At 47.6% G+C, this 15,700-nt stretch overlaps 1 protein-coding gene across 2 annotated transcripts in view; it reads left to right on the top strand.

The window, feature by feature from the left end:
• The window catches only part of DNAJC13 (DnaJ heat shock protein family (Hsp40) member C13), an 876,382-nt gene that overhangs the window by 723,596 nt on the left and 137,086 nt on the right, over positions 1-15,700 (top strand). For both annotated transcript variants that reach the window (XM_069211911.1, XM_069211910.1), the window contains one exon: positions 14,756-14,855. In XM_069211911.1, the coding sequence (XP_069068012.1) occupies positions 14,756-14,855 (100 nt within the window). The remainder of the gene's footprint in view (positions 1-14,755; positions 14,856-15,700) is intronic.

The following is a 15,700-nucleotide window of genomic DNA, read 5'->3' as shown; positions in this document are numbered from 1 at the left end:
TTGCGCTTGTTGCATTTGCCAAGGCTTGTTGGTGGTTCTTCTGCACCACTGACCATCTGTGACCCGACAACTGATGTGGAACACCATCTGCACCGCTCCAAGGACTCCTCTTCAGCTCGTGGGCTCTGCGGTCTTCCTTTGTCGACCTGGTTCTGCATCCACAGAAGGGTGGGTAGTGGCTCCTGCTCCCACTGGACACTCCATCATGGACTGGACTCTGTCCCCTTCTTTTGCAGGTCTTCTTATACTGGCATCCACCTTTGGTTTCTTCTAGTATGGTCCTGTACTCGTACAATCCATTTTCTAAGTCCTCCTGTTAGTCCTTGGGAAAACCAGATACTTACCTCTGCTCTCCTGGTTGCTGGGAGTCACTCTGGTACTCACCTCTGGGGGTTCCTAGTTCCTCCAGCTCCCCTCTAACAACTCCACACCCTTGGGTAGGGGACTGTATGCTGCATTCCACTTTCTTTAGTGTATGGTTTGGCCCTTCCCTGGAGCCCTCACTGTTTTCACTAAGTATTGCCAGTGCTTGTTGTTTCTGTGCTGTTTTCTGATTGCTTGTGTGTGTGTGTGTGTGTGTGTGTGTGTGTGTATCATTTGTACTTATCTCCAGTTAGGAGGGACTGCCTATAAGTATTCTAGTGCTGTGTTACTATAATAAAATACTTTTATTTTTGTAACCCTGTGGTTCTTTCATGTGTGAAATGTTGCTCTGTGACTATAGTGATATTGCATAAGCTTTGCATGTCACCTTGGCTGCTCATCCACAGCTACCTCTGGAGAGCCCTGACTTCCTACATACTTGCTACAAGTCACTAATAGGGGATACCTGGAAATTGGTTTAAGGAGATAACACCACAGGGGCTCACTACACTTCAGGCCAGCTTCCTACAACTTGTCAGACCCATTCTGCCTTTGACCCCTGCCAGCTGCATCCATTCTTACCTAACTACCAAATCCAAAAGGTTCCAAAGTCCTTTTGTGGCAGCTGACATGGTTCCCACAGGCCCAATGGGACAACCAGCCAGAGGTCGACCTAGTTCACCCACCCCCAAAATCTGCCACCCCCCTCCCGCACCTGCCGTAGTCTCCAAACCACTTTAGTTTGCCCTCGTGCCCTCACAGGCATCCAGTTGGTAGCAGAATCTGGCATCGCCTGCCCCACTGGCAGTCCATAACATCTGACAAGTGGGTCTTCAGGTCATTCAGTAGTGTTACTCCAACCTTTTTCTGGAAACCCCACTGCCCATGCCACCATCTTTAGACTGGTGGATGGAGGACCATCTCTCCGTGCTTCGTCAGGACATACAGGCTCTCTTGGCCAAAGGAGCAATCAAGAGTGTGTCGGCATCTGAAGTAGATCATGGTTGCTATTCCATCTACTCTCCGGTGTCCAAGAAGGATGGAGGCCTCTGCCCTATTCTAGAACTGCACCCTCTCAACATCTTGCTGAAGAAGGAACAGTTCAAGATGCTCATGTCAATTCAGGTTCTGCCTGCCCTGGTGACTAGATGATAGCATTGGGCTTGCAGGACACTTATTTCCCATATCCCTATCCATTTCCTGTGGTTTCTGGTAGACCATGAGCATTATCAGTTTGCTGTGATCCCATTTGGCCTTATTAGCGCCCCTCAGGTGTTCACCAAGGTGATGGCTCTGATTGCAGCACAAATTTGCAGAGGTTGGGGCAGCACAAATCTGTGGAGGTTGGGGGTTCCAGTCTTCCCCTCCCTCGATGACTGACTGTTGAAGACAGGCTTGCCCCAGGCAGCGTCTCCCACCTCCAGACTACGGTGAACCTTCTGCACTCACTGCAGATCGCTATCAATGTGCCAAAGTCACACCTATCTCCCTATCAGATGCTCCTTTTCATCTGAGCTGTTCTGGAAACAGTTAATTTTCAGGCTTATTCTCCTGACCAGTGAGTTCAAAATATTCAGTCTGTGATACTGATGTTTCAGCCTTTCCTGGATTTTGGTGAGCACCATCATGAGCTCCATCCACTTGTGAGCACCCACCAATTCATGCCCCCACAGGACCTTCAAACTCAGAAGAAACGAGATCAGCCGCCAACTCACCACCATCCTCAACGCCTTGCTATCCAACGCCACTTTTCCAGAAGTCTGGAAATTGGCAGAGATCAGACCCCTCTTCAACAAGCCCTCTGCAGACCCCAGCGAGCTACAGAATTACCACACAATCTCTCTGCTCCTGTTCCCTGCCAAAGTCCCGGAGAAGGTGATTAATTTCCAACTCACTGAACATATGGAAAGAAACAACCTGCTAGATCCCTCCCAATCAGGCATCAGAGCCAATCACAACACTGAGACAGCTCCGATCGCTAAAACAGACGACATCTGCACCCTGCTCGACAGAGGAGAAGCAGCCGCCCTGATCCTGCTCGACTTCTCCTCCACCATCAACACCGTCACCCACCATTCACTGATTAACCGACTACATCAGATTGGGATCACTGACGATGCACTCAGATGGATGGCTTCCTTCCTCACAGAACGCACCCAGGGAGTTCCCCTCCCCACCCTTCACCTCAAAGATCAAGCACACCATCTGTGGCATCCTCCAAGGCTCCTCCCTAAGCCCAACACTCTTCAACAGCTACATGACAACGCTTGCAGACATTAAGAGATTGCACAACATCAACATCACCTCCTACGCTGACAACATGCAGCTCGTCCTCTCGCTCTCAACAGTCGAAGACCAAATTCCACAACTGTATGAAGAACGTTTCCTCCTGGATGAAGGACAACTGCCTGAAGCTCAAATCGGACAAAACAGAGGTTCTGATCTTTGGCAGACACTCAACCCTCCGTAACGACTCCTGGTGGCCAGCAGAGCTTGGACCCACCCTGACACGGAAAGATCACGCCTGCAACCTTGGCAGGCGTGATCTCAACAGCAAACTCTCAACAGCAAACTCTCCATGAAACACCAGGTCAGTGCCGTTTCCGCAGCCGACTTTCACATGCCCTGCAAGATCTTTGAGTGTCTCCCCATCAGTATGAGGAAGACAGTGCTGCAGGCCATCATCATCATCAGCTGACTGGACTACGTCAATGCATTCAACGCAGGCACCACGTCTGAAGTTCTACAAAGATTCAAGACTATCCAGAAGCAGCTGCCAGACTGATCCTCAACCTACCCAAGAGAACCCACATCACTCAGCACTTGAAGGTCCTCCATTGGTTCCTGATCCATAAAAGATGTCACTTCAAGCTCCTGACTCATGTCTAGAAAGACCTCCATATCCAAGCACCCGCCTACCTGAACCACCGCCTTTGCTTCCACCAACCAACCAGAAACCTCCACTTGGCACTCATCACCCTCGCAAAGATACTACGCATATGCTGTTGCTGCGCCGAAGGACGCTCCTTTTCCCATCTCGCTGCCAAAGCCTTAAATGCCCTCCACCTCTGCACCACACACCCTCACAGACCCACTTTAGAAAGGAACTGAAAACCTGGCTTTTCAAATAAACACCTGCAGCAAGCGCCTGGAAACCCACTCAGGTGACAAACCGTGCTATACAAATAACACCTGATTTATTGACTTATTTTCAGTCTGTTAGAGAATCTACCTAGCTGCAGATACCTTACTAACCCTCAATTCCTTCCCGCTCTGAGAATGAATTTCTCCTTACAGGGTAACTCTTATGATATGCTTGGTGTCTGCACACTGGTACATCTGTAAACCTTGTGGTGCCGCACATCTGGTGCCGAAAGGTCATGAAATGTAACTGATGTCTTTGTGCTGGGGTGGTGCCTATACTGGCAATATACACATCACTTCTGGTGCCGAACACTGCCACCTGCTGGCGTGCAGAAAATGTTTGCAGATCCAGACTGATGCCTGAGAAATGTTTTAACCCCTTTGCTGCCATGCCTTTTCCCCCTCAGGTGCCAGGCCTTTTTTTGGCTATTTGGGGCAGTTCGCGCTTAGGCCCTCATAACTTTTTGCCACATAAGCTACCCATGCCAAATTTGCATACTTTTTTTTCCAACATCTTAGGGATTCTAGAGGTATCCAGAGTTTGTGGGCTCCCATGAAGGAGACCAAGAAATTAGCCAAAATACAGCAAAAATTTCATTTTTTCATTTTTTTTTAAATGGGGGAAAACGGCTGCAGAAAAAGGCTTGTGTTTTTTTTCCCTGAAAATGGCATCAACAAAGGGGTTATGGTGCAAAAATCACCATCTTCCCAGCTTTCAGAAATAGGCAGACTTGAATCAGAAAACCCAATTTTTCAACACAACTTTGGCATTTTACTGGGACATACCCCATTTTTACGATTTTTGTGGGTAGGCCTAGCACCCGCGACAGGAAATGCCCCAAAACAATGTGGACACATCACATTTTCCCAAAGAAAACAGAGCTGTTTTTTGCAAAGGGCCTAGCTGTAGATTTTGGCCTCTAGCTCAGCCGGCACCTAGGGAAACCTAGCAAACCTGCACATTTTTTAAAACTAGACACCTAGGGGAATCCAAGATGGGGTGACTTGTGGGACTCTCACCAGGTTCTATTACCCAGAATCCTTTGCAAACCTCAAAATTTGTCCCAAAAAAAACACTTTTTCCTCTCATTTCGGTGACAGAAAGTTATGGAATCTGAGAGGAGCCACAAATTTCCTTCTACCCAGCGTTCCCCCAAATCTCCCGATAAAAATGGTGCCTCACTTGTGTGGTAAGGCATAGTGCTTGCGAAAGGAAATGCCCCAAAACACTATCTGGACACATCAAAATTATCAAATACAAAACTACCTGTTTTTGCGGTGGTGCGCCTGCGTTTTTGATCCTGGGCTAAGCTGCCACCTAGGGAAACCTACCAAACCCAGACATTTCTGAAAATGACACATCCAAGGGAGTCCAGGGAGGTTTGACTTGTGTGGATCCCCCAATGTTTTCTTACCCAGAATCCTCAACAAACCTCAAATTTAGCTAAAAAATCACTTTCCTCCCACATTTCTGTGTGGGATCACAGCACAGGGACAAATTTCCTACCACCCAACGTTCCCCTCAGTCTCCTGGTAAAAATGATACCTCACTTATGTAGGTGGGCCAAGTGCCTGTGACAGGGAAGAGCCAAAAACATGTCGAAATTGAGGGGGAACCTAAGCAGGTCCAAAAGGGCTGTCATTACAAATGTAAAACCAAAACCCCAAATAATAAAATGTCCTCTTACTTGCCGTGGGATAAGATGTTTTGGTGTGCAGGGGGAGAGCTGAAAGACTGTTACCCTCTTCAGTTGGGGTGGGAGCATAACCAGGCACATACTGGTTGGCAGCCACCACCACACTCTTTATTTTATTTTAAATTCCATGGTATCTAGTAGACTTTCTGCCCCCCGGGGTGTGGATCAGGGGCTTTTGCCCCATCTGCCCACTGGTGGGCAGAACAACTTTGGCCCCATTTATTTGGGGTGGGGGTATGGCCATACCCCCACCCTCTTATTTTGAAAAAAAATCTTCCCTGGTGAACTTTCTGCTCCCCTTGGGGGCAGATGGGCCTTCCAAAAATAGGCCGCAGATATGGCCAAAAGTAATGTGCCCCCATGGGGAGCGACCCTTGCCCAAGGGAATGCCCCCAAACAAAACATACTCACACACACACCAATCCCTGGTGTCTAGTGGTTTCTAACAAAACTAGGCCAATCTGCCACCACGGGGTCAGAAATGACCTAAATACAATTTGCTCCCCCAGGGGAGCGACCCTTGCCTAAGGGGTCACTCCCCATACATAAAAACATAAAGTAAATAAAACATATATATATATATATATAAATGCCTGGTGTCTACCCCAGGGGGAAGAAATGGCCTAAAAATAATTTAGCCCCCTGGGGAGCGGCCCTTGCCCAAGGGGCCGCTCCCCCTATGTGTCAGTATAATAAAAATAAAAAAACTCCCTGGTGTCTAGTGGTTTCTGCCCCCTGGGGAGAGGGGGGGGGGGGGCAGAAATGGCCTAAAAATAATATGGGCCCTATGGAGCGACCCTTCCCCAAGGGGCTGCTCCTTTTATTTAAAATCCCTAAAAAAAAGAATTCCGTGGTGTCCAGTGGGCATTTCTGCCCTAATGATATTAGGCCGATCTGCCCTTGGGGGGAGGCAGAAATGGCCTAAACACAATTTGGCCCCCCAGGGAGCGATCCTTGCCTAAGGGGTCACTCCCTACACATAAAACAAAAAATATATATATCTATATATATATCTCTGGTGTCTAGGGGTTTTCTGTTTCCGACCCCCCCCCCTCCCTCCCCCCCCCCCCCCCCCCCCCCCGATCTGCCCCCCGGGGGGAAGGTGCAGAAATGGCCTAAAAATAATTTGGCCCTCTAGGGAGTGACCCTTGCCCAAGGGGGCGCTCCCTTTATTATAAATCTCCCCCCCCCACCCCCAAAACAAAAACAAAAATCCCTGTTGTCTAGTGGCCATTTCGGCAGCAGAAGTGCTCTGAGAGTGAAGAAAGGAAAGGAAAGGTCTTTCCTTTCCTTTCTTGGCTCTCCCGCCCCACCTCCTAGTTGGAAGAGAAATGCAAAAGCATTTCTCTTCGCGATCCGAGGTGACCTCTGATGAGGCGCGCTGATGTCATCAGACGTCACTGGGGGGCGAGGGGGTCGGAGGTGAAAGGGGAAGCGATTTCCCTTTCATCCCTGACGGGGGTGTGAGTGGGGGGCTACGGGTGGGAGCGCTAGCGCTTCCCCCGTGGGCCCAGTACAGGACGAGGTGGTCTCGTCCTAGGCACACGAGAACCGTGTGCGTGGACGAGACCACTTCGTCCAAGGCACCAAAGGGCTTAAGGTAAGAAGTCTGCGGCTAGATAGTCTCTACCACTTAAGGCTTTACCGAAGGTATGTAAATTGTTCATTTAGCATTACTCGTGGGTAAACATTGATAGTGGGAATGTTTGCCACTTTGGGGGGGAGGGGGATAGCTTGACGTAGATGGGACCGGTAATTGGAAAATACCAAGGCACACAGAGAAAGTCAGATTGTTGTAAAAATATGTCTAATATACAAAGTATTCAACTCATAGTTGTGAGTCAAAAGTAATATCCAGTACAGACAGGCAGCCAACACTTGTTTCGTCACAGAGACTTTCAAGGCTGCAAAGATGATATACATGGTATCTTATTTATATGTGTGGATGAGACAAGGATAGGCATTATGACTATTCAGATCACCATTGCCAAAGCAGAGTGGGTAAAGCACCGATATAGTCCTGGGAGATCACCTGTGAAGTAGATAAAATCATAGAGTAGACATCCACTAAAACAAAAACAAGTCGACCAGGCAGTTGCTCACATTATGGTATAGGATGCATATTGCGAAATAGGGACAAATCCCATGCACAAGACCGCCAGTGATAATGGAAAATCCAGGGAACAGTTAATATGATAGCCACCTCAGATGTGGAGTAAGAATAGAATGAGTAGTGGTTAGACAAAGAAATCATAGCCAGAAAGACGACATTGGTCCAAAGTATATGCATGAGGCTGGGAGAGCGAACCTGAATCGTATGATAAGAATCCATGTTCTGTTTATGTTCACATTAAGAGAGTATGTTGCTGGAAAAATGAAAGTACAGAAAAAGTTGATTTAAATATCCCAGCACGGAGTGCAAATGATACCCTACAGCATAGTGGAGTTGTTTGCAATAAAGTCACTCTGAGTTTCTACATAAGCTAGTAGTGCAGCACCACTGACGTGAAAAATTAATACTATGTATACATAGTGTAGGAAACTGGCCCTCTAAATAGTGCACTAAAAAGAAATACACTGTGCAAAGAGTCCAATGATTCCCCAATTGGTATTGCAGAGGCAAACGCAGATGGGTCTAATGCTGTATTTGTGGTAGCGTGAGTGAGTGTGGGCGAGCAGTTAGGCTTATCAAGGAGTCGTGTTAAGCATTTGCTGTACTCACATTCACTCAATTAATCTGAGACCAGTTCAGAAAAATAACATTTGCTCTTATGTATGCTCTAAACCAAAGAACTCCGTTATAAGGTAAGCAGTTTTTAAAAGATAAATATTTTGTGGTCTCAAAAGTCGACACAGTTCCCAGTGTTATCCTATGGAAGGAAAAACAAGTGTTCATCAGTCACGGTTAGTAATGACTTACAAGGCCAATCTCAGAGAGTTAAGATAACCTGGGCATAGGTCAGAACCACACCAGCAGGTCACTCTGGGTGGCACTGAGGCAGCCAGGTGCAGAGGGCCAGCAAGGCATCGGGTGCCCAGTGGATTTCAATGGAGATTGGTCCTCTTTAAGACAGCCTGCAGGCTCGAGCCAGGAGGCCAGTGGAAGAAAACAAGCAGGTCGGCCAAAGGCTTGGGATGTTCCTGGAGGTAAGTACACCGTTGGTCCTTGTCTGCAGGACTCCAGGGTAACAGATGCTGGGGCGTCCTTTAGCATCTGATTTTACTGTCCGGGAGTCCTCAGTGTCAGCGGGTCCTGCGTGTTGAGGCAGCAGGCGTCATCAGGGAAACCAGCAGGTGGTCACCTGGGTGGGCTCGAGCTCAGCGGAGCCAGGGAACGTCATTGGCACTGGTGGCCTTCCTCAGTTGGCGTTGTGGGCAACAGGTGCAGTGGTTGCTGTAAGTGTCGGGTTTCTCACACCAGCAGGCTTGAGGGAGAGTGGGCCTGCGTGCAGCAGCTGCAGGCAACTTGGTGGAGTCCAGGAGAGTTGACACTCAGGTGGACTCTGGCTCAGGACAGCCAAGTACCCCTTCTGGCACCTCACGGGGTCGGGGTCTTCAGGCTGCAGAGTCCTTGATGGTTACTTTGTTTCTGAGCAGTTCCGCTGCTCACGGGAGTCTGAGTCTTTTTAGAAAGCAGGCAGGCTTCCTGGGTTTCTTGAAGCTGTAGCTGATGACGAGTCTTTTTGTGAAGAGTCCAGCAAGGTCAGCAGGCAGGCCGGAAGGGTTGGTGCCAGGTCAGCTGATTTTTCTTCCTCTTCTTCTGCGGGGGCAACTCTTCTTTGTCCTTCTTCTTTGTAATTAGTCAGAATCTGAGTTCTAGGGTTCAGGGGTGCCACCTAAATACTGAATTTAGGGGCATTACGGGGAGTGTCAGGTAAGAGCCCATTGGCTACTCTCCTTTAGGGTGACTACACCCTTTTTATGACCACTTCTGTAGGGAAGTGGGCATAGCCCTAACCCTAGTGGCCTAAATTCCTTCCAAACAAGATGGATACATTTAAAAGGTAGTGTCCACTTCTGCTCATCCACCTTAGGGGTGGGACTGGCATGGACTGGGCATACCTCCTAATCTGCCTAATTATCCCATCAGTCCTGCCACCAGAAGTGGGGTCAGGTACTGGGGGTCGGCCTTTCCTACCATTTGGAGAGGCCTGAGTGGCATTACAAAGGCGGCAAGGCCTTTGAAGCTCCCAACCCTGGAATGTCCATCCTGCCTGGACGAGGTGTTGGCTCCTCTGCCATGAGCAGGCCTTTGTTCTGAGCCCTCAAGAGCGTTGGCTCTCATCTCAGGGGGTTAAAACTATGTCTAAGGTTGCTGCACTGGTTTTGACCGGTCCGTGTCCACGCTAGGAGTTGGCAGGTTTTCGGGGGCACCTCTGAGGTGCTCTCCCATGTGCAGTTTTTAATAAATCCATCACTGGGGCCAGGGAGCGTTTTTTAATATGAGATGTTTGATACCACACATCCGAGGATTCAGAGAAGCCCTCATGTAGCTGGGGAACTCGTAATGAGCAGAGTCCAGCACATGCATTGCAAATGGCTTCCCTGGACACTTACTGTGTCTGAGAATCGACAGAGACGTAGCAGGGGCATACCTGCTTATGCATGTATGTCATCATATCTAATATAATGCGGTATGCTAGAGGGGCGACTTAAATATATTGCATGCAGTGTTAAGGGACATGACACACAGGCTCTGTGCCATGTCGTGTTTTCAGTTTACTTCTGCCTAGTTAGCAAGGACCCAGTGCTCTAACAGTCAAAATCACATCAGAAACTAGGCAAAATGTGGGGGTGGGAGGGGCGACCATGTCAAAAGAAGCACTTTCCTACACACAATGAGCCCGGGGACTGATCTCAAGCCCCGGTGTGCTAAAATGGTACGCATGTGTAGGAAGCTGGCCTGGTGTGTGGTGAGCACCTATGATGTTATCATCCTATACCAGGTCCAGGTATCCCCTATTAGTGTAGAGTAAGCAGTGTCTAGGAAGCCAGGGCTCTCTAGAGGTAGCCATGGAGGAGCAGTCAAGCTTTATCTAGGAGACATGCAAAGCTTATGGAAGACTGTAGTCACAGAGCACTATTGCACATGAAAGAACCACACAGTGTTACAAAATTAAAGGTACTTTATCATACTGAAACAAATACTAGAATACTGAATAGGCGATCCCCCAAGTGGAGGTAAGTAAACACACTGCTATATACACATTAGCAATCAGTCAAGAGCATAGAAAGCAATAAACACTAGCAACAGTATAGGTAAACAGTGAGGGCCCTAGGGGAGGGCCAAACCATATACTAAAATGGAATGTGGAAGGCAGTCCCCCACCCAAGGGAGTGGAATCAGTACAAGGGAGATGGAGGAACTAGGAACCCCAAGAGGTGAGTATCAGAGTGACCCCAAGCGACCAGGAGAGCAGAGGTAAGTACCTGGTTTTCCCCAAAACCAACAAGAGGACTTTGGCAAAGGATTGTGCAAGACCCAGACAAGACTGGAAGGACTCAAAGGTGGATCCTGATAGAAGAGGACCTGCAATGGAAGGGGACCAAGTCCAGGTCGTGATGGAGTGTCCGGTTGTGGCAGGAGCCACTACCCACCCTTCTGTGGATGCAGGACCAGGTCGGCGGTGGACGAAGAAGGTCAGCGGTGCAGCGCAGGAGTAGAAGAGGAGTTCCAGGAGTTATGCAAGGGATGTCCCACGTCGGCGGTCATGATGCAATCAGTCAGTGGTGCTGGAAAACCACCAACAAGCCTTGGCAAATGCAAGAGTCAGAATAAGGTTTTGCAAGGCTGAAGAAGACCACCAAGGTACAGGCGCCTCGACTCAAGGAGAGGAGTCTGGGGTGACCGTCAACTGGGAGAGTTGCAAGAAGAAGAAGCAGCCCCCATAGGCGACCCATGGGCAGCAGGCACAGGAGTTGTGGTGAGGCTCACTCAGCGCAACTGAAGTGATGTCACTGAAGCAGCAGGCAGGAGACTGTACGTTGTAGTAAGAAGTGCTGGGGCTGAGGCTACGTGGAGTCTGAAGAGCCCTTGGAGGAGGAACAAACAAGCCTTGGTAGCTGCAAGAGTCGCATACACAGGGGTACTGTCCTGCAAGGAGAGAGGCAAGGGCTTACTGTCTCCCAATTGGACCGCTGGTAGAGAGGACCATTCCAGACCACCACCTGTGATGCAGAATCCACGTAGCTCTGGAGGAGAGAAGATCCACACAGCTGGTTGTCATTGTAGTTGGTGCCTGTGGATGCAAGGGAGGGACTCCTTCACTCCAAGGGAGATTAGTTCGTACTTCTTGTACAAGCTGAAGACTCTTCGCCCTCAGAGGATACACAGCCAGAGAAATGTTGCAGTTGCTGGAAGGAGCCAGAGAAACAATGTTGCAGAGCAGATTCGTTGCAGATTGTCGGTTCCTGGATGGTCCAGTTATAGTCCCAGTGGCCAGAAGATAGTCCTGCTGGAATCTTGCACGTGGAAACTGAGGACCTACCCAAAAAGGAGAGACTAAATAGCCCTGGAAAGGGGATTGGTCACCTAGCAGGGTGACCACCTATCAGAAGGGGGCTGTGACATTACTTGCCTCTCTTGGATTCAAGATGGCAGAATCAAGTGGTCCCCTGGAGGCGCTCTGGGCACCACACCGGGGGTGATGATGGACAGGGGAGTGGTCACTCTTCTTTCCATTATCCAGTTTTGTGCTAGAGCAGGGATGGCGGTCCACATACTGGTGCAAACTGGTTTATGCAAAGAGGGCACATTTGGTGCCCTTCAAAGCATAATGGTGGCTTGGCGAGGCTACCTCTCCCAAGCCCTGTAACACCTATTTCCAAGGAAGAGGGTGTTACCTCCCTCTCCCACCGGAAATCTATTGTTCTACCTTCCTCTGCCTGAGCTGGTCAAGCAGCAGCAGAAGAGCTGAAACCTGTCTGAGGAGTGGTAGCAGCACGGGCTTCTGGGAAAACTACAGAAAACTAGTATGAGCAATGCTGGGGGTCCTCTGAGGAGCCCCTAGAGTGCATAGAATCATACAACCAATATTGGCTACAGTAGTGGATATGGTTCGACATGTTTGATCCCAGACATGCCCAGGTTATGGAGTTATCGTTATGTAGCTGGACACAGGTAGTGGACCTGTGTCCAGTACACGGGTAAAATGGCTTCTCTGCACTTATGACATCCAGTGTAATGGAACTGGAGTTCATAGGGGCACTTCTGCTCATGCAGGGGCGCCCTCACACACTGGTACCTACAAACCGCCTTCTGGGCTAGGAGGGCCTACCACAGGGGTGACTTACAGCGACCTGGTGCAGTGACCTGTAGTGAAAAGGTGCCTGCACCTTTTCATGCAGGCTGCAATGGCAGGCCTGCAGACACATTTTGCATGGGCTCCCATGGGTGGCACAAAACATGTGGCAGCCCATAGGGAAACCCTGGTTCCCCAGTGCTCTGGGTACCTAAGAACCAAATACTAGGGACTTGCATGGGGGCACCAGTACGCCAATTGTGAGATGTGCAAAGTCCTAAGCAACCAAATGTAGAGGGAGAGAGCATAGTTACTGGGTCCTGGTTAACAGGATCCCAGTGAACAGTCAAAACACACTGACAGCAGGCAAAAAGTGGGGGTAACCATGCCAAAAAAAGGGTAATTTCCTAAAGTAATTAACTCATATTCTTCAATAACAAGGCTGGTTATAGTCAAGTAACAACGACAACAAGAGTGAAGCTTGAGGTGTCTATGATGTCAATTGAAACACAAGGGTAAAAACACTCCTATTTGCAGCTATGTTTACAATATTTTATTGCACGTGTGCCCACCCATCCACTCCATGTAAGCTGATAATGTGGATGAATTGCACTAACAGAGAGGAGTCATGGTGAGCCCCACTCAACATGGCCTTCTTTTTGCACCTTTTCACAATGCTCCATTCCAAATTAAAAAAATATATAGGTGTATCAGGCATCCTGCCACTTTTTTCCCCACTTCCTTATTAGTGCTTGATTCAAGAAGGGGCAAACCTACTTACTATCCTACCCCCATCTGCCACCTACCATGGCTTATCTTTCCTCTTCCTTGGCACCTTTATTTTAAATGATTTCCACTCATCCTCCAAGAAAACTCTTCTGTCCCACACCCATCATCTATTAAATATTCCCTTAGCAGAGACTAACCCTGACTGGGCTACTGGTGAGAACTCCATCACATGTTGCAGTCTGGACAGGTCCATGGCCAACTAGGGAGGGACGAATATTGGCACCATAGCATCATCCACCTTCTCTTAGGTCTGTGGACGTCCCTGGTAGATATGAGAAGGCAAGAGTGACTTAAAAACTTCATTTGACAGTCCACTGCTGACTTCATGTTTGTAGATCCAAGGGATGCTGCAGAGTATCATCCACCCTAGCACTGCCTCCAGACCATAATTTGTCAGTGTTCTTACATCAGAACAGCGTCAATACCAGTGGTTCACATCCAGTATTGTGCATCAATGCTTCCTTTTGAATTCATACGCAACAATTCTATTGTTCCATGGTATGACATCTGCTATAGGTTGACAACAGCTGACAGATTCCGTGTGTGTAGTGTCAGTCTATGAAGCAATGTACAACAATGAAATTCGTTTAGGTGCTAAGAATGATACCGAGAATGTTATCGAGGTGTCTCGAGGTGATGAATGTGTGACAGCATCAGTGTTGGGCTGAAACCGAGAATAGATCTGTGCACCAAAATAAAGTAGCCCGCATTAGTGAATCAGATAGCCAAACAAGTAGCCCACATTTGCATATCAGGGCAGTTTTTAACTTGTAAAGTCACGCTTTGTATATGTATTGATATATATGGAAAGTGGCAAACATTTGTGCTTACTTCAGGCAATGTCTGTTGTAATATTAGAGAAATCAACAGCAAAACAGCCCTACTAGATTGACATACAAAAACAGTCAAAAAACCGACCCACACATTGACCTGTCAGTCCAGCCTTTCTAGCACTTTCAGATTGCCTTTATCAGTCAGTCCAACCCTGGAAAGCATAGAGGAAAGAATTTCCATTTCCAAAAATCTGCAGTATGTCTGTGTAATTGACATCACAGCTATTGAGACCAAGAAGCACATGCAATAGAGATTGTAGAGCCTCACAGGAATTGTCCTTTCAGTTCTCTCCCAATGTCTGTTTTATTTTTTCACCCAGGGGTAACACCCTTAGCTTTACCTTGTTTCTCAGTGATGTTCATACTTAAACTGTCATTCATTTTTGTGGTTTGTCATTGTTAGTTTGTCTGTACTCAAAAAGTTCAGACAAAGAAAGATGTTCACAAGACAGATGTTCTGTGCTTATTACTATATGTTGGTATCACAACATAGAAACATATACAATTTATTTCACATATATTGAACCCTGCCATACACCGAACACCCATGTTGTTATTTATTGCATTTGCGAAGGCAATTGTTATTTCTGTTTTTAGGCTGTTAATTTGTAGGTGAGCAATCATCGTCACTCAATCAGTCAAGCTTTTTCATTTGTAATCTGTGTGATTTTCTATTTTTATGTGATAGGTTGTGAACATAGTAACCAGTAACCAGGATTGTGTAAACAACATTGCAGAGTCACTGGTTCTCTCCAACCTTCTAATACTGTTGCACTCGCTTCCATCAAGTAAGTTTTGCATTAGCATTGACCCACCCCAACCATTCAGAAATTGTCCTACCATGTTGTAGTTAGATGAGGGATTTAGAGATAACACTAGAACATTAAAAGTGTCAACTGAATGAAACACGCATTGGTAAAGGTACGGATGGTGGCAAGATCAGTTGTCTAGGGTTCATCAACTTCACCATCTCACTGTGCCTCCTCTAACTCTTTTATTACTGCACTATTTGACCAGGTTAGACTTTGTTTAATGTTCAGATCCTATAGTTTAGTTGAGTTCTCTGTATACCATGGCGGGGGGATCCAGGTGAGTCTGATTGTTTTGTGTGTTTGATGACTCCTATTGTATTTTGAGTAGAGTGTATTAAAGTCACACTTTATGAGTTGTACGTTCAGTTACTTGGAGACATATCATCCAGTCTGTTCACATTTTCAGGGTCAATGGGTTCTTGGGATGGGTATTTTCTGTTATGCATTTATTGGCTGTTAGTTTTTGCAGGGGATATTTTCGTGCTTGTTTAGTTTCACTTTAGAGCAGACCCTAAAAACAAGAAATTACAAGCAGATTTTTATGTTTTTCAAGACTTACCTATCCTCTAAGGTTCACTATATTAGATAATGCCCAGAACTTGTGGCACTACAAATGCAAAAGTCCACAGTTCCTCCCAGATCAATCTTGATTTATGCCGGATTGAAACACTGCGCTGATTTTGAGACGGTTACTCGGAGTCCTGGAGAGGGCAGAGAGAATCCGTGCGACAGCCCTTGTGTTGTGCCTCTCCATTCACAAACAGCCTTTGACACAGTGGAATGTCCATATATTTATGCGGTACTGGAGAAATTCAGATTTG

Source organism: Pleurodeles waltl, chromosome 10 (genome assembly GCF_031143425.1).
Source record: "Pleurodeles waltl isolate 20211129_DDA chromosome 10, aPleWal1.hap1.20221129, whole genome shotgun sequence".
NCBI classification, from domain to species: Eukaryota; Metazoa; Chordata; class Amphibia; order Caudata; family Salamandridae; genus Pleurodeles; species Pleurodeles waltl.
The sequence above is the reverse complement of the archived record's forward strand: the minus strand, read 5'-3'. Positions and strand labels throughout refer to the sequence as shown.